General features: G+C 37.2%; 1 protein-coding gene across 2 annotated transcripts in view; it reads left to right on the top strand.

Annotated features, from left to right (window-relative positions):
• FEM1C (fem-1 homolog C) overlaps positions 1-19,421 on the top strand; it is a 25,623-nt gene extending 6,202 nt beyond the window's left edge. For both annotated transcript variants that reach the window (XM_072840600.1, XM_072840599.1), the window contains exon 3: positions 14,677-19,421. In XM_072840600.1, coding sequence (XP_072696701.1) covers positions 14,677-15,986 — 1,310 coding nt within the window. In that variant the 3' untranslated portion in view covers positions 15,987-19,421. The remainder of the gene's footprint in view (positions 1-14,676) is intronic.

The following is a 19,421-nucleotide window of genomic DNA, read 5'->3' as shown; positions in this document are numbered from 1 at the left end:
TTTTAATGCTTAGGAAATGACATAAGGAAAAGCACATTGAGAAATATGCTTGGAGAGTCCAGGAAGTAGAAGAGTAGGCATATTTGGATCAGAGGGCACTCAGGACTAGATTATAAAGGACTGACTTCTAGGTAAAGGCGTTTGATTTTTATTTTTTATGCAGTGGTAAGTTAGTGAAAGTTTCCAGTTGAGAAATAACTGAGATTTTTTTCCCTCTCTTTCTTTCTAGAGAAACCCACCTATGTGCATTCTAGTTCTATTATATTGTGAGCTCTTTAAAGCTAGAGACCTGGTGTTTGTGTCCATATGTTAGAAAGAGTGTCTGGCCCATAGTGGGTAGTTGGTAAATGAATAAAATAGGTTGGATTTAAGAGAGGATTATAAGCTCTTTGATGGCCAGGACTGTTGACTGTTGTGTTGTTCTTTCACTATGGAAATAAATACATATGTGAAGACAGTGTAAGACATTGAGGCCATAATTGTGAAAAATGAGCAGTATAGGTAGAACTCTAGGAGTTCAGAAATGGAAGAAATTAATGTAGGCTCATAAGTATAGCTGGCTGTAAAAGGGTTTGAGAGAGAGCCTGTTCAAGCAGTTTTATTTGACTTATTGCTAGAGAAATGTTCTTATTCCTGCATAAGGGGAGAGAAGAATATGATTTGAGCCACTTTATACTTAACCACCTTTCTTCAGCCATCATCCACATATGCCAAAGTTTTAAAAAATGTATTTCTCTCTCCTCTCCTTTTGTTTTCTGCAGTAGTTTATTTTTTTTTATTTTTATTTTTTTCTCTGCAATAGTTTAAAGGAAACCCTAAGCATGTTATATTAGTTCTCTGCCATAGCCTCGTATAGGCAATTTGTGGTGTAGATGTATTTTAATGAAGGAAGTGTGAAAAATAAGTTATATTATTATATATATTTTTTTACCCATTGCAAGTGCAGAGGAATCTCAGATAAGAAAAGCTCCCCCATAAATTCAGAAAGGTTGATGTTAGGATCAGGGATAAAGAAAGTGACCCTTATGCAGTTGGTATGCGGGGTGGTAAGCTCTGCCAGTTGGAAGCAGAAGTTGTCCATCCTTTTTTGATTTTTCAAAATTCTTCTCAGCTGTTGGTAACCTCAACACCTACTATCAGAGAAGAGTTGGAGAGAGGGACTTAAAACTTCTGTGGCATATCTGTATTGGTTTTGATTTAACAGTAATGTTCAGATGACTTACTGGTTGAATTCATGAGCATTTTGTTTCCACTTCATTGGGTTGCGCCTGCAAGTTGTCGCACGTTCATCCTTTTCCTCTTGGGTCCCCTGGCACACTTCTCTGTGTCCCCATAGAGACTTGGTACCCAGTTGGAGAAGTGAAGCTATAGAAAGTGTGTAGGTTGAGTGCAGTGGGGAAAGAGCCACTGTGTTCCTCTAGGCTCAGAAATTGGATTTTGAACTGCAAGTCCTCACAGCTGAACTGAAGTTGGGAAGAAGAGTACATCCTGAACTCTACTGCCCTTTCTGGGCTGTGGGCGGCTGCACGAACTAACTAACAGCAGAGGTTGTTTTGCTTATTGACCTTTGGGTACCAGTGGTTCCCTTGCTGAGTTCATTTTTATCAGACTTCCCTGGATGCAAATTGTTTCTTTAAAAACAAAATTCAGGGAGCCCTTGGCATTCTGGAGACGAGCGCCGTTGAGAGACATTAGGAATGTATGTAACGGAAGATAGAAGTGGGCAAAGGCCCAGGTAAAGAAGTCACATGGGGACACATCTGCCAAAAACATCTCCTCTTCTTGTCCCCAGTGCTTTGGGAAGAGTGACCAGGAAAAGGAATTTTCAGGAAGTCTGAATTGTAATGGTGATGCTTCTAGCAGCTGATGTTGTATAATTTTCATCAGATTACACTGATATTGGTTGCTTTTCATCCTGATCCCTTAGCTCAGGCCCTCTTAGCCTTAAAATTCTACTAGATGTCAGGACCCATCTCCCAGGCTTTTCCTGATTCTCCTTGAGTTAAAAGAATTCGTCCTAACTCTGGATGCAGATGTTTTTAGTGTTTAACTTTGTTGTGATCTTTAGGGATCTCTATGGTTAAATATCCTTATGCTCTGAACTCAGTGCCTTATACAAAGAATTCATGAAGGGAGGGTACATGGTAACCTTGGCACAGTTTGTATTTGATTCTGTTTTGATTCTTTTTTTTTAAATTCCTGTCCTTGAGTATCTCTGGTATTAGAATATACATGGGGGAAGGGAAGCATCCTGAGGAGAGGAACCTTCTAGTGCTCCATAGAATCCTGAAGTCTCTACCCCTTCTCACCTCTTCCCTTAACTCATACCATTTAGTTATCCCAGGAATAAAGTACTTGGAGTCAGCATTGTTCCACAGTTGAATTGCAGGCCCTTCCCCATCTTTGCACGTGGGCCTCATATGAGTACCAGCTACAGAGTTGAAGAATGGAGGCTAAAGAATAGAGGTGAGAATTGTTTCTGTGTATTCTCTGTGCATTTCCAACAAATGTGTAAGGGACCTTTAATTGCTGCTTCTCAAAGTCAAAACTTATACTTTTATCAAAAACACAAGTACTTTGATTTTAAAACAGCTTTGAGACACAAGTCACATACCATTCACCCATTTAAGTGTTCAAATCAGTGTATGCAGAGCAGTGCTGCCATCACCACCGCCACCTTTTCTTCGTTACCACACCACCACCCCAAAACCCATATCCAGTACTACTCACTCCCATTTCCCCTCCTCTCCCAGCCTGCATGCAGGAAGTTTAGGCAACCACTAATCCTTATGTCCTTAAGTGTTTGTCTGTTCTGGACATTTCATCATATAAATGGAATCATAATATGTGCTCTTTTGTGTTGGGATTCTTTGCCTCCGTGTGATATTTTCAAGGCTCATCCATTTGTAGCACGCGTCAGTACTTTATTGATTTATTCTTTTCATTGCATAATCCCTTGTGTAGATAGACCACATTTATCCATTTATCAGTTAATGGCCATTTGGACTGGTTCTACTTTTTGGTTGTTAGGAATAAGAATGGTATGAATGTTCACTTACAAGCTCTTGTGTGGATGTACGTTTTCATTTCTGTCGGGTATATATGGAGGAGTGGAATTGCTAGGTCACATGGCAACTCTCTGTTTAACCTTTTTTTTTTTTTTAAACACAGGTCAACCAGGACTTTATTTTTTTTTTTAATTTTTATTTATTTATGATAGGCACAGAGAGAGAGAGAGGCAGAGACACAGGCAGAGGGAGAAGCAGGCTCCATGCACTGGGAGCCCGATGTGGGACTCGATCCCGGGTCTCCAGGATTGCGCCCTGGGCCAAAGGCAGGTGCTAAACCGCTGCGCCACCCAGGGATCCCTCTGTTTAACCTTTTAAGGAATAGCTCAGCTGTTTCCCAAAGTGGCTGCACCATTTTACATTCCTGTCAGCAGTGCAGGAGAGTTCCAGTTTTTTCACACCCTCACCAACATTTGGTATTACTCTTCCTCCCTGAGACTGCCATCTTACTGGATATGAAGTGGTATCTCATTGTGGTTTGGATTTTTTTTTCTTCAGGGCTGTGATGTTCAGCATCTGTTCATGTGTTTATTGGCTATTTGTTGATCGGCTTTGGAGAGATGTCTTTGTATTGTTTGCATGTTTTAAAATTGGGTTATTTATTTTATTACTGAGTTGTAAGAGTAATTTATATATTCTGAATACAAATCCTTTATCAGATACATGATTTGCAGATATTTTCTCCCATTCTGTACATTGTTTTTTCACTTTTTTTTTTAAGTAAATTTAATTTTTTTTTTTAAGAAAATGGGGGAAGTTAAGAGTAACAAAAAGGGAGTCAGGTATACCAGTAAAAATAAGAGGAGCAAGTAAAATGAGTGCTGATCACAAACTTAATTTTTTTTGTAAAAACTGAAGTAATTATAAAATGTCTTCCATTTCTTTTCTTTCCTTTTTATTGAAGTATAGTTGACATACAATATTGTATTAGTTTCAGGTATACAGCATAGTAATTTGAGTTAAACATATGCGGTGTTCACCATAATGAGTGTAGTTACCATCTGTCACCATACCATGTTATTACAGTATTATTGGCTGTATTCCCTATGCTGTAGTTTTCATCCTCATGACTTATTTTATAACTAGAAGTTTGTACCTATTACAGCCCATCGCCTATTTCACCCATCCCCTCTCCCAGCCTCCCTCTGGAAACCATCAGTTCTCTATATATGCGTTTCTGTTTTGGTTTGGTTGTTCATTTTGTTTTTCAGATTGCACATTTAGGTGAAATCATATATTTGTTTTTTGCTTGTGTGACTTATTTCACTTAGCGTAATACCTTTTGGCCCATCTATTTGTCACAAATGACAAGATTTCAGTTCTTTTTTATAGTTGAGTATTACTTCATTATGTGTGCGCACACACACACACACAAACACACACTGCATATCTCCTTTATCCGTTAGTCTGTCGATGGACACTTAGGTTATTTCCATATCTGGACGTATTACTACTATTACATATTACTACCATAAACAGGAGTGCATGTATCTTTTTGAATTATTGTTTTTGGATTTTTTGGGGGAAGTGGAATTACTGGGTTGTGTGGTATTTCTATTTCTAACTTTCTGAGGAAACTTCATACTCTTTTCCACAGTGGTTGTACCAGTTTGCCTTGTTTTTTTTCCACTCTTTTGATGATATTATTTATAGCAACTTGGATTTTATTTTACAAGCTTATTTTTGAAATATTCAACTGTAGACCACTTAGAATTGACTTAAGACAATTGGGGGTTTTACTGATACCCTTTGCTACATAGACAGGAAGGTTTCTGTGGGTCAGACTGTGTTTGATAAGCACAACTGTATTTGACTAAAACACAGTAAAACTTGACCTGTGTGAGGACTTTACAAAATAACAGAATCTGTTGAATTGATATTTCTAGAAAACGTTTAAATTATAATAGACATTTTGTATTTGTAAAATATTTTACAGACTTTGTAAGAACATTTTTATTTCATTAAAAAATATAAATTGGGAGTGGTTTAAAAATGGACTAAATTCTGATCCTGGAGAACCTGAGTAATCCTATTCAAATTGAGATATTTATAAATTCTGTGTTGAAGGTCTTGTAGGATTTAAGTAGTTAGTTGATTGGTAGCAATTTCTTGCAAACAGTCACTTACTGTTTAGTCAAATCCAAAACATCTTGTGTGTAGCCTGGGCACTCTTAGGGCTCCTACTAGTTATTACTCAAAATAATAGTAAATTTTTGGATTTTTTAAACCCTTGACTCCTTTGTTAGGCACCTAAACTTTCACAGTTGAGCACGAATTCCTGTCTTTTATGTGCCTACTATCAAAAGATTACAGGTCTCTTTAGAATTAACAGCAACTAAGATTGGCACATTCATTCATTCATTCATTCATTCATTCATTCCTTTATTTATTTATTTATTTATTTATTTATTTATTTTTAAAATTTATTTATTCATGAGAGACACACAGAGAGAGAGAGAGGGGCAAAGGGAGAAGCAGGCTCCATGCAGGGAGCCCGACGTTGGACTTGATCCCCGGTCCCCAGGATCAGGCCCTGGGCTGAGGGCCGCGCTAAACCACTGAACCACCCGGGCTGCCCCCTTTATTTCTTTTTAAGATTGGCACTTTTAGGTCTTCTTGAGAAAGACTACCATGTTGTTTATTTGTTGTTTTATTGTTTTTATTATAATTCCAGTACAAACATAAAGTGTAATAATAGTTTTGGGTGTACCATATAGTGTCTCAGCACTTTCATACATCACAAGTGACTGGTTAATCCCCATGACCTATTTCATCCATCCTCATAACCATATTTTTGTGCAGGAGCATTTGCATTGTTTCCAAGGAATATGGCTACTTTTTATCCTTCCAGATTTTCTTAGCCCTGTTTCAAGGTTAAGTTACAGTAGTTGAAAATTAATATGTTTAGAGCTTACTATTTTAACTTTCTGTATAAATACTTGAACTGAATTAACACTTCATGGACCATTAGCTTGATTTTTTAAAGAATTAATTAATTAATTAATTATTGAGAGAGAAAGAGAGGGAGTACAAGCAGAGGGAGAGGCAGACTCCCTGCTGAGCAGGGAGCCCCATGTTGGGGGGGGGGGGCTTGATCCCAAGATCCTGAGATTATGACCTGAGCCAAAGGCAGAAGCTTAACCCACTGAGCCACCCAAGCGCCCCCATTAGCTTGATTTTTAAGGAATGTCCATTTAACAAACATGTCTTTTAAGAAATCATGAGAATTTTCCATAATGAATTCAGTGTCAGAAATTTTACTTTTTCTTCAGGGATCCCTGGGTGGCGCAGCGGTTTGGCGCCTGCCTTTGGCCCAGGGCGTGATCCTGGAGACCCGGGATCGAATCCCACATCGGGCTCCCGGTGCATGGAGCCTGCTTCTCCCTCTGCCTGTGTCTCTGCCTCTCTCTCTCTCTCTGTGACTATCATAAATAAATTAAAAAAAAAAAAAATTAAAAAAAAAAAAAAAGAAATTTTACTTTTTCTTCAAATGAACGTGTTCTGAGTCAGGCACTGAGAATTGTATAGAACACTGTTTATTTACTTTTTTTCTTTAGTTAAAGGTAAATTAATTAAATTTCAATGCTAAATATCCTTAATTTCATCTAAGATGCCTAATAAGTATTTATTTTTGTATTTTGTGTTCTATTTTTAATTGTCCCTCTCACTTGGAGGATAGAAAATCAAGACATTATGAGGTACTGATACCAAATCTTCCATCGCACTATGGAAACATTTTTAAGAGGCATATAACCTCAGGAAAATGCTTGAGTTGAATATTCAGTAGTACTTGGCATGTGATATTGTGCACCAGAAGTTTAACACTGATGTTACCTAGCAAAAATTTCAGGTGATTTTATTGGTCTTTGGCATGTAACTTAGCACAGACTAGTCCCAAGAACATAGTAACTTGATTTTTAAATTCAGCTTGTTATATTTTTTCACAAGAACCTGTATTTAATCCTGAAAGCATCTTTCTCTTGAATGAAACAGTTAATAGAGCAAATATAGCAGATAACTGATTGTCATTTTATAAAATGCATGGAGAAAGTCAGACTAAGAAGCCCAGAAATTGGAAGGTAAACAGACTTGTCATAAAATAAAGTTTGTGAACAGACCTGTAAAAATGTCCTATACGCCTTGGTACAGAAGTAATATAAATTAAAATTCAAAAATTAATTCTGGTACCAGAAGGAATACAATAAAAGTAGATCTTTTAAAGATTACCTAATTCCTTTGGGATGAATTAAAGATGTATTTTAAGTTCTCACACATTTGTGATTCTGTCTTAAATTAGGCATTAATTTTTTTGTCATTCAGTTATTGAAGTAAAATTTATACACCATAAAATCCATCCTTCTCAGTATATAGTTCTGTAAGTTTTGGTAAACATACACTATAGTTTATCCACCAGTATAATAAAGATAGAATGGAAAGTTCCTGCATGCTCCTCTGTAGTTAGCCTCTCTCCCAGAATCCCCCCGCCCCAGCAATCATCTGTTACCATTAGTTTTTTAGGCATTAATTTGAATAGTGAAAATTCTGAAGCAGTGCACATGTATGTCAACAGGGAAGTGTGTATGTAAACTTGGACATGCCTCCTTACTTGAACTGTCACCATAAAGCCACTGAGAATGACTGTAGTATCTGGAGTTTGTGTAGACTGTACTCATCACTTAACGTGAGAAAATGCCCAGGATGTAGGCAAAAAGCAGGAAACGGTTTTATATGGACTGATTTACAACTTTCTCAAAACCTCTATATAGAGAGACAAAAATTATCATTGCTTTAAAATGATGTTTTTGTTTGTTTTTTAAGCTTATCTAAACTTTTGAGTCAAGGTCTAGGCTACAATTCAGAAGCACTGTTTTAGGGCCTCTAGGGCATGAAAGTGTGATGCTCATACACTTGCTACAGCAGTTAAAATCCTCTCCTAAGACTTTACTTTTTAAACTTATCCTCAGAAGCTAAATTTGAATCATTTTGTATGATAATCAAGTATTAAAAATTTAAGATTCTTACATTAGCCTTAGCAGTGTGCTGCTAGTTGGCATATTATATAGGATTTTGGTACTCTAGGAATAGACCATTTAGGTAAGAAAACAGATTTGTGTGGCAGTAACATTGGACTATTACAAGGTGTTACATAATACCATAATAGTAGGTGTAATAGGAATACCTACCAGGACGAGGGACACGTTCATTCACCAGGCATCCTCACAATGACACATTGGTATGGTAGAAACAAGGAAGTGTCTTCAGGCAGCTGAAGTTTCTGTAGAAACTTGAAGGACAAGAGATTAAAATGGTAAAGAAGAGAGAATGTATTAGAGAAAAATGAAAAGCAGAGGCATGGAGGTGGATGTGAGCAGGACGGTTCCTGGTGCTAGGAGCAGTACTTAGGATAGCATAATATGAAGCGTAAGTAGGGTCTCTGCCATGTGAATGGCAGGTATTGACAATGGTGTTGGCAAACTAGCCCAGGGGTCAAATCCTGCCCACCTGCTGTTTTTGTGTTGTCTGACAGCTAAGATGTTTTGTATTTTAATAGTTTAAAATAGTTTAATAGGGGAAAAATTCAAGGAGAATAGTACTCAGTGATACATAAAAATGCCATGAAAATCGTATTTCAATGTCTGTAAGTCAGGTTTTGTTGGAAAGCAATTGCCTCAATTTAATGTATTGTCAACAGACGCTTCTTGCCATGGTAGAGTTGAGTGGTTACAGTAGAGACAATTACAGCTTGCAAAACCTAAAAATACATCAGGCCCTTTATAGAAAAAGTTTGCCAACTCCTGGTGAAACTCCCAGTGTGGCGTTTACATTGGACATGATGAGAAATGAAGCTGGACAAGTAGGGAGTCAAATAATATCTCAGTCTTTTAAAAATCCATTTCTCATAGTGTATTTTCTGTGTGTTCTCAGTAACCAAGATGAAGCTTTACTTCACATAACATGTTCTGAAACTATGGATTTTTCTTCATTGCCCTCCCACCTTCCACGGATAGTGCTTTGGGAATTAGTGTTGTAGCATTTTGAAAGCCATCTAAAAGGTTTTCAACGGTTTCTTCAGAGGAAGCATGAAAGTGTTGGAGTTGGAAAGGAACGTGATCGGGGGAGTTTCATTATGAGGTTTGGCTTATATTAGCTACAACTTATTCATCAGATTCTAGTACAACTAACATTTAGAATGTGACCCCAGGAATGAGCAGTACACTGCAGTTGCCGTTGGGAGACATGGGTTTGTGTTTTACTACCAATTTCCCTGCTTTCTATTTGTAGAATAAGTATTTTCTCTACTTTGCAGAATTGCAAATATAAGATCACAAGGAGGCAATCGCTAATAAGTAACATTCAGGAAAAGAAGAAATGCTGCGCTAACGTATGGCTACCTTTTTCTTCTCCATTAATGTCTGCTTTTATGATTTGCTTCTATTTTCTCTGGGTTCAATTTTACTGTTTTTCGCCTTTAGTTTCCTGAGATGAAAACTGAGCCATCTTTTTAAAGCCTTTCTTTTCTATTGTGCACGTTTGAAGCACAGTTTTAGCCACGTCCCACAGGATTTGTTACTTAAGGTTTTCATTTTCACACAGCCACAAATTTCCATTGGGATTTCTTCTTTGACCCATGGGTTATTTAGAAGTACGTACTTAAAAATTCAAATCTGGGGATCCCTGGGTGGCTCAGCGGTTTGGCACCTGCCCAGGGCGCGATCCTGGAGTCCCCGGATCGAGTCCCACATTGGGCTCCCGGCTTGGAGGCTGCTTCTCCCTCTGCCTGTGTCTCTGCCTCTCTCTCTCCCTCTATGTCTATCATGAATAAATAAAAAATAATAAAAAATTTAAAAAATCTTAAAAAAAATTCACATTTATGGAGATTTTCCTAATGTTTTGTTGTTGCTGCTGTTGGTGTGTGTGTGTATGTGTGAGAGATCTTTTCTTTTCTTTTCTTTTCTTTTCTTTTCTTTTCTTTTCTTTTCTTTTCTTTCTTTTCTTTCTTTTCTTTCTTTTCTTTCTTTTCTTTCATTTCTAACTTGCATTGTGGACTTCGAGCATAATCAGTGATACCAGTCCCTTGACATTTCTGTGAACCTTGCTTTATGGCCAGGATGTGGTATGTGTATTCTTTCATATATCCTGGAAAGAAAACGGTATTCTACACGTGTTCCCATATATATGTCAGTTTAAATCAAGTTTGTTAATTGTGTTCACATCTTCTCTACCCGGATTGGTTTTGTTCTCTACTGAAAGAGGTGTGCAAGTCACATGATGGCAGGTTTGTCTGATTCTCCTTGTAGTTCTGTTGATTTTTGCTCTATATAATTCAGACCTATGCTTTTCAGTAAAAGCAAATTTGGAAATACTGTATCTTTATGTTGTTTTGAATTTTATATCCTTGTAAAATGTTTTCCTTTACTCTAACCATACTTCTTGCCTTAACTGTCAGACAGCTTCCTTACTTATTATGGTTCATTTCTACATAGGGTATACATTTATTTCTATTTTTTTTCACTGCAGCCTTTTTCTGTCTTGAAGAAAAGATGTGTGTCCTGTAAGCAGCATGTAGTTGAGTTTTATGTATTTCTATTTTCAGTCTGATGGTTTGTGTCTTTTAATGAGAACATTGAGTTTGCTTGCATTTAATGTAATTACTGATACATTTGGGTTTTTACCTCCTACTTTCTGATTTTTATTTGTTCTACCTGGTTTGTGTTCTTTGTCTCTCACTTTTTGCTGGCTTTTGGATTATTTTTCCTTATTTCATTTTTTCACTGTAGTAACAGAGTATGCATCCCTCTATTATTTTAGTGGTTACCATACTACTTTGGCTTGCCAAAGGAGTAACATACATTTCTGAGTTTACCACTGTCCAAGCAATGCAAAAATCATTAGAATACTTTAATTCTAATTCCCCTTCTTACTTTTATGCTCTTGCTGTCATGCATTTTATTTCTATATGAATTTCAGGCCCTGTGAGACACTTGTTATTTTCAAAGTTAGTATTTCTCCCAAATTTACTGCTTTTGTTGATGCTTATGATCATAGTTCCGTGCTTCCATGTGACTCCTCTTCTTTTAGCCTGGAGAACACCCTCTAGTATTAGATCTGCTGGTAATAAATACATTGGTTTTTCTTGTTTTGTTCTTAACTGAAACAGCCCCTCATTCACATGTATTCTTGCTGTGGATATAAAATTCTCAGTTGGCAGTTATTTTTCTATAGTGCTTTCATAATGCCATTGTGTTGTCCTCTGGCTTCTTGTTCCTGGTGAGAGCTTTGCTGTCAGCCCAGCTGTTGCTCTTGTGCAGGTCATTCTCTGCCTGTAATAGTTTTCTCTTTGAGCACTCTGCAGTTTTGCTGTAGTCTGCCTCGAGGTGGTTTTCTTTGACTTTATCTTTCTGGGTGTTTGTAAAACTTACTAAATTTATAGTTTTAATATTTTACCAGCTTCAGAAAATTCTTAGATTTTATCTTCTGTGTATTGCTTTGGGCCCAGTTTCTTCCTCTAGAATTCTGGCTTTGAGAGCATTAGTCTTCTGACATGTTTCCTTCTGAGTCTTCACTGTCTCTGCTTTGCCAGCCTGTCATCTCCATGCTTCTTTCTGTGTATTTTCATCTGACTGATTTTCCAGTCACTCATTCTCTATTCAGCTGTGTGTAATGTGCTTGTAAAGCCACCCACTGAGATTTTCAGTTCTAGAACATCCATCTTCTTCTTTTTTTGTATTTTCCAGTTTTCTGCCTAATTCTCAGAATTGTTTTTTAGTCTCTCTTACTTTGCTAAGCACAATACTATTTTAAAGTCCAATAACTGTATTATCGGGGTCTTCTGTAGGGCTTTCCCATCAGTTCTTATTTGCTTTTTGTGTTGTGGCTCCTTTGTTTGGATACCAAGTGTTATATATAAAGAATGTAAAACAGTAATTTGAACCCTAGTAAATAAATAGATAATATCTAGATACTATTTTTTGTAAATAATATTTGTATTTGCTCCTGCCTTTTGACTACTTTCACTAGCAATCCTGAATTTCTTTAATTCAATATCAACATGATCTTAAATTGGATTTTGGTTCCTCCAGTGGCTGGTCTGTCTGTAGTTTGTCTTCAACTACTTGAGTGCAGCCACCTCAGAGCTAAAACTCAAATGTGTGGGGGCCTTCAAAGTTCCCTTCTTGGGGGACTCTGGACTCTGGTTTTCTCCTCTGGCCCTGCCCAGCTGTCAGAAACTCAGTTTCTTAGCTGCTGCTTCCAGAATCAGAAGAGGCCACTGGGGGAAGCTTCCCCAAATTCTGGACATGTCTGATTTTCTTTCTTCTCCTGGGTATGGTCTTTTTAGCTCTCTACCTGTGGTCAGATTTTTAAAAATAAATTTTTCAGCTTTTTAGTTATTACCAGAAGGGTGATCCTAATACTTCAACCATTACTAGATGTGAAACTATTCTATAGGTTTTTTACTTAAGAAAACTTTTTTTCTAATGTATGGTTATTCTAATACAGCAGTTTGGTTAATTAAAAAACTGGCTTCTCTTGCATTCTTACCCTTGATTTTATGTGACTCTGAATGGAGAAGAATGCCATCTAAACCTATTTCTCTTATATTGTCTCTTAGAGGAAAGGGAGAAGGTAAGGGATTCCTAAAGGAGATTAATTTGGTAGAGTCTGTGTTTAATCGAAATCATTTGGTAGAGTCTGTGTTTAATTGAAATCATTTTGAACCAATGAACACGAGTAGTCAGAAGTTCTGGGCTTTCTTATTCTTAGTGCTTGGCTTATAGACAAATTGCTAAAAAATTTCATCAGATGCTGTTCTGTTGTAGACCTTTGAAATCCTGAGTTAGAATAAATGTATGCAGATAATCATGTACTTCCTGTAGGTGTCATGGGAGACTAACCAGGATGAACCTATGGAGAGATTCAAGCCCCAATGGGTAATAACTGGCTTTTTCAAATTTTAGTTATAGATTTGTTGTGTGAAATATTGAGGTTTAAACTACTTTCTAGTGGCACCTGGATGGCTCAGTCGGTTAAGCATCTAACCCTTGATGTCAGTTCAGGTCTTGGTCTCAGAGCCATGAGTTCAAACTCTGCATTGGGCTCTATGCTACGCATGGAGCTAACTTAAAAAAAATAATAAAATAAAAGTTCTTTAATTTAATAAAAAAAATATACTAGTTTCTAGGACACATACTGTGTCAGGGGTCTCCCAAGGCCATTCACGTGTCTGGAGGTGAGTCCACATATAATTATAGCCATGGCTAATGTTTATTACAGTGATATAATAAGGATGTGCAGCTGGATCCTAAGGGGAAAGGCACAGGTGGGGCCTAGAAGAATCTGTGTGCAGGCTTTTTTACACTGTCTCTTCGTAAGAGGTTACACAGAGCAGTGTCTGCCCAGGGAAATCCATTAGGAGACTCGGAGCCCAGGGTTTCTATTGGATATCGTTCACATAGGCACCTTCTGCTGAAATACCCCCAAAATCCATACTCCAGGAAGAAAAGCAGGTATGCAGCACAAACTATATTGTTTATACAAACAGTGGGCTGCCCTTATAATGGGAGGGAAAGTTTTCTGATCTGTTGACATTGGGAGTTCTCTGCAAGTAGCTCTTTCTAAAGATGCCATTGTTGTCCAGCTGTGTTAACTCTTTGCTGCACATGTGCCTAAAATGACTCACCGTTGAAATTTTCATTTTCCGCAAACACCATAGGTAAACATCAAAGGTCTGTGTGATAATTTTTGTTACGAAAAGTAGTAAAATGTTTGGCATTAAAGCTGGGCAGCTAAAATACTTGGGTGGTTATAATGTCTTAATATGTTGCATATGGGCTTTTCCTAATGTGTCAGAGCTTGTTGTCCATTTTAATCCATGTGTGGGAAGAAGAAGACAGCATTGGAACATTTAGTACATCTTAAAAGAATGTTTAAAAAATTAAATTACAAAGGGAAATAATCCATTACGGAAGGATACTTCAGATGGCTCCTTTTAAACTTCCAGTTGAACCACCCACATATTTTTTCACTTTTTACTGGACTTGTTTTTCTTATGGGTGCTTTCTGAGGAAAGTATGTTGTCACTGAGAATTTTGATTAAGACAGCTGAGGTTCATTTGGCAATCAGAAATATTGAAAAAATAGTTTCTGACTACTGTTAGAATCTTAGATATTATAGATTAGATTTCTCTTTTATAAATGTGGAAGCTGACCCAGAAAGTTAAGTAACTGTCTGCAAAGTTGAATAGCTGGTTAATTTCATTTCATTGCTTTTTAGTCACAGAATACACACTTGAAAACGTTATTGAAAAAACCCAAGAGGCCATGGATTCATTTGGAATTTTCACTTAGTGTCTTTCATGATCTTCTTATATGCCTAATTTGGCCATTTAGTTAACAAACTCAACAAGTACTTATGTAACCCCTGCAATGTGTCACACTAGTTTTAGGTGCTGAGAATCATTTTTTTCTCATTTGTGTTCAGATTAAAGTATGCCTGTCCCATGAAGGTCAGCCTAGAACTGCCTTTTTTGAGATTGCTAAGCGACATTTATGTGCTATGTGGTCTTCTGGTCCCTCAAAGTATGTTTCTTTTTACCCCCTTCTCCTTAAGGTAATACTGCATTGCATGATTGCGCAGAATCTGGAAGTTTGGACATCATGAAGATGCTTCTTATGTATTGTGCCAAGATGGAAAAGGATGGTTATGGAATGACTCCTCTCCTCTCAGCAAGTGTTACTGGTCACACGAATATTGTGGATTTTCTGACTCACCATGCACAGACCAGCAAGACAGAACGGATCAATGCTCTAGAGCTTCTGGGAGCTACATTTGTAGACAAAAAAAGAGATCTACTTGGGGCCTTAAAATACTGGAAAAAGGCAATGAACATGAGGTACAGTGATAGGACTAACATAATTAGCAAACCAGTACCACAGACGCTAATAATGGCTTATGATTACGCCAAGGAGGTTAATAGTGCAGAAGAGCTAGAAGGTCTTATCGCTGACCCTGATGAGATGAGAATGCAGGCACTATTAATTAGAGAACGTATTCTGGGTCCTTCTCATCCTGATACCTCCTACTATATTAGATACAGAGGCGCTGTCTATGCGGATTCTGGAAATTTCAAACGATGCATCAACCTCTGGAAGTACGCTTTGGATATGCAGCAGAACAATTTGGACCCATTAAGCCCCATGACCGCCAGCAGCTTGTTGTCTTTTGCTGAATTGTTCTCCTTTATGCTCCAGGATAGAGCTAAAGGCCTGCTGGGCACCACCGTTACATTTGATGATCTCATGGGCATCCTGTGCAAAAGTGTCCTTGAAATAGAGCGAGCCATCAAACAAACTCAGTGTCCAGCTGACCCGTTACAGTTAAATAAGGCTCTTTCCATTATTTTGCACTTGATTTGCTTGTTAGAAAAAGTTCCTTGTACTCTAGAACAGGACCATTTCAAAAAGCAGACTATCTATAGGTTTCTTAAGCTGCATCCAAGGGGAAAGAATAACTTCAGCCCCCTTCACCTGGCTGTGGACAAGAATACTACCTGCGTAGGGCGGTACCCTGTGTGTAAATTTCCATCTCTGCAAGTCACGGCCATACTGATAGAGTGTGGTGCTGACGTCAACGTCAGAGACTCTGATGACAACAGCCCCCTGCACATCGCTGCTCTGAACAACCATCCCGACATCATGAATCTCCTTATTAAATCAGGTGCACATTTTGATGCCACAAACTTGCATAAACAAACTGCTAGTGACTTGCTGGACGAGAAGGAAATCGCTAAAAATTTGATCCAGCCCATAAATCATACCACATTGCAGTGTCTTGCTGCACGTGTCATAGTGAATCATAGAATATATTATAAAGGGCATATCCCAGAAAAGCTAGAGACCTTTGTTTCACTTCACAGATGATAACCCGACTATCTTTTAGCACTGTTTAAAGCACGGATCGCTGACAGTTGCCTCATAAACGAGCACTGTTGTGAGAACACCAGCATTCACTTAGCTTGATATCCTCGTGCTCTCATTGGCTAAAGCATTAGAAGCATCAAATTTACAGGATTGGTTTCCCAGTATTTAATATAAATATACCATATAATATATTTGTGAATTATTGAGAAATGTAATGTCATTTGAATTTCTAAAATTGTCTGCCAAAGGCTTATCTGTTCTGGTTCTATTTGCTGTTGGGTGTTTGGGACAGAGTTCACTGTTTTTCAGTGGTGTCTTTATACTTTATTGGTTTGTGAATTTTATACAATTGAAGATCTTCTTTTTTTTTTTTTTTTCCCTGCTTCTCTTGTCCAAGCTTCTTCCCTATTTCCACTTGATTTTTTTCCTAACCATTTCTACTTACCACTTTCTCCCCTCTTAACGGACCCATGCTAGGTTGCACACCCTTTATGGACCTGTTACCATTTGCAATTACCATAAGTGCTTTATCTTCTCTATGCACCGGCTTAAACTTGACTGTTGTATGTTAGCACATTTTCTATGCAGCAGTTGGTCAACTTCAACTCAGAACACTCTTAAGTTTGTTATAAAGCTCATTTTTTTGAAAGTAGTACTCTTGTAGCATGACAATTTTTAGAGCTGCAGGTTGGCTACCTGAGCTCAAGCTTTTCTGTTTTTTTTTTTTTTTTTCTTCTTTCTGAGGTTTCTCTCTCTAATCCACTGAAATTATTGTGTGCTAAATTTGGGAAACAAATCTCTTCTAACTCATTAACCCAGTTGAAATTTAGGTCTGTCATCTTAATATATCATGCAGTAAAAGGAAGACTCTTTACAAAAAGTGACCCACCTTTCATGCTGCACCAGCGTTGTCCTGCTTGTGCTGATGATGTGATTAGGTGTAGAGAATTTGCTGAAATTTAACCTCCAAGTTTATCACACAGCTTTAATGAGTCACAGTGAAATACACAGTGATTGAACCGCAGATCACTTTTAGTTACAAAAAGAGCTAAAGCATGTCAGTGGCATGATGCTTGCCAAGCCAGATCTAGGCATCTAGGATAATTAAGGTATTTTAGTACGCAATTTACTGCCGTAGTATTAAAGGTCAGTAACAGTGTCCTTTCTTCCAGCTTACGTATACCTTTAAAGATAACTTGCATGAATTACTTTGGTCTCAGTTATTTGTCACCACAGTTAAACACAAAAAGGTCGCAGTGCTTCCTATTCCCCTACTGAAAGTTATTAGCTTGACTCTGCTTTTCTTTTTTTTTTTTTTTTTTTTTTACGGTTTTTTTGTTTTTGTTTTTTCTTCCCAACAGCTTTGCTAATGCCACAGAAAGGGCTCTTTTAAGAAAAGATAAGTGAAAAGTACTAAAAAAGATTCAGGTAATTATCATTCAGCACTTTATTGTTATTCAGAATAAAATTTATGACAGCACATTTGCCCTGCAAATGTCTTAAAGAAATTGTTCTGAATAAAAAGCTCCTTATTTGAGGAAAAAAACCTCAAGTTTACCTGTGAGTTGAATGAGCTGGATCACTTGGGTTTTTGCTTGCATTTTCTCCTGAGGGTTGATGTCATGGTATTTACAGAGTCATCACTGCAAAGAATCACCTTAGGTTTATTTCATCTTTATTCAGTTAAAAAAAAAACACAAAAAAACAAAAAAAAAAAGCCCAACTCACGAATAGTAGTAAATTTAAAAAAAGCGTTAGACTTACTTTTCTAGTTAAATAATTGAGATTTAATCTTTTTAAAACTATCCTTATTTTGCTAGGTTGTGAATTGCATTTCACCATTAAAAAGGGTAGAATGGGATGTAACTAGTCGTGGTCACTCTCCAGCCTTTTGATGAAGAGACTTTAAACCTGTATTTACCATGGGCAGATTTGTTGGAACGTTTGAGTTATCACATATATTAAGAGTTTGTGATTAGACACACATTCTAGAAATATCAGACATTGAGATTTTGAAATCATTTGCCTCTAACCTTGTGATATAAGGAGTACATATGCATGAACTGCTTTTTTCTAAAAAGGGAAACTGTAAGTTCAGTAAATCTACTCTAGTAGATCCCAGTAATTTGAGGGTAAAAGCTGAGCAATTGGGTTTTTCAGTGACTTAATATTTTCCTCTCCTTTTTTGGGAGGGAATAAGAAAGCTTTCATGTTTTTATGGTTAGGTGCACCTCCCTCTACTTGACAGGTGAACTTAACTTGTACGACTCTAGTGGAACTAAAGATTTCTTTACATCTAGCATCTTCCACCACTAAATATTGATTGCTTAAAACTGTTCGTCAGTGTTGAGAACTGAACTGTCTTATTTCAGTTGGGATACAATTCTACTTCATTGGCCATCTCCCCAAACACTGTTAGTTCTTAACAAGTGATTTGATTTGATAGCTCTGAACTGTCCATGATTTTATTTTGGAGGAGGTTGGTTAATGAATGTGACCCCAGACACTGTTAAGGCTTTTGTTAGAAAGTATTCTCAAAATTGTTGACTGAATTTAAAAAAAAAAAAATTGTGTTACTTTTTTTTTTTTTAACTACGAGTCCTTTAAAACTGAATGAGCTAATTGTGCTCCTGTGGGTCGAACTAAACTATCCACTTTAGCACAGTGATGTTGGCTGGAATTTATAAGTTGATGCCATTTCTGTAAAAATGCCCTGTCAGACCTGCTGAATTTTAGATGTTCCACTACTGACCATTCCTGGAGAAGAAACGGTCATTTTACTCCATTTACTCAGATTAGATATCAGTCTACTTTATACAGACAAGTGGATTGTAGATTTTTAAAAAAGGGTCATTTTCTTATCCATAAATCTGACAAGGGCATAAAACCCAAATCAGCAAAAAAGTAACTTGGTGCCCATTACGATTTTGAAGTTAAGTGATTGCTTACTTGTAAAATGACTACCTTAATGTATAGTATTTAAGAGACCCCCATCTACTGTGACTTGAGAAAACTCTTTATGTATGAAAAAATTGCTCTTTAAAATCATATCACCCGGCTGAAACCTTAGGTTGAATTTTACAGGTAAAATAGTCCTTGTAATTATCAGAATTGTGGGGGCCAGATGAGATGATAACCATATTCTTATGCACTGCAACGGCAGCATTATTGCTTGGAACTTTAACCATTTTAGAGTTAGATCCTAAAGATACTAATTGGTCGTCATCCTTTTTCTTATTTCTTTTTTTCTTTTTTTCCCCCCACCCTTATATATCACTAAACAACTAGTTTCTCCCTTTCGTCACTTCCCATTGTGTATTTTTCAGAAGAAGTACTGTACTCAGATGCCAGCCAATAAATTGTCACATAATGGAAAATGATATGCCACAACATTCATTGTAAGGTTTAATAAAATTAAATTTGCACCAAATACAA

This window comes from Canis lupus, chromosome 10, assembly GCF_048164855.1.
Source record: "Canis lupus baileyi chromosome 10, mCanLup2.hap1, whole genome shotgun sequence".
NCBI classification, from domain to species: domain Eukaryota; kingdom Metazoa; phylum Chordata; class Mammalia; order Carnivora; family Canidae; genus Canis; species Canis lupus.
The sequence above is the reverse complement of the archived record's forward strand: the minus strand, read 5'-3'. Positions and strand labels throughout refer to the sequence as shown.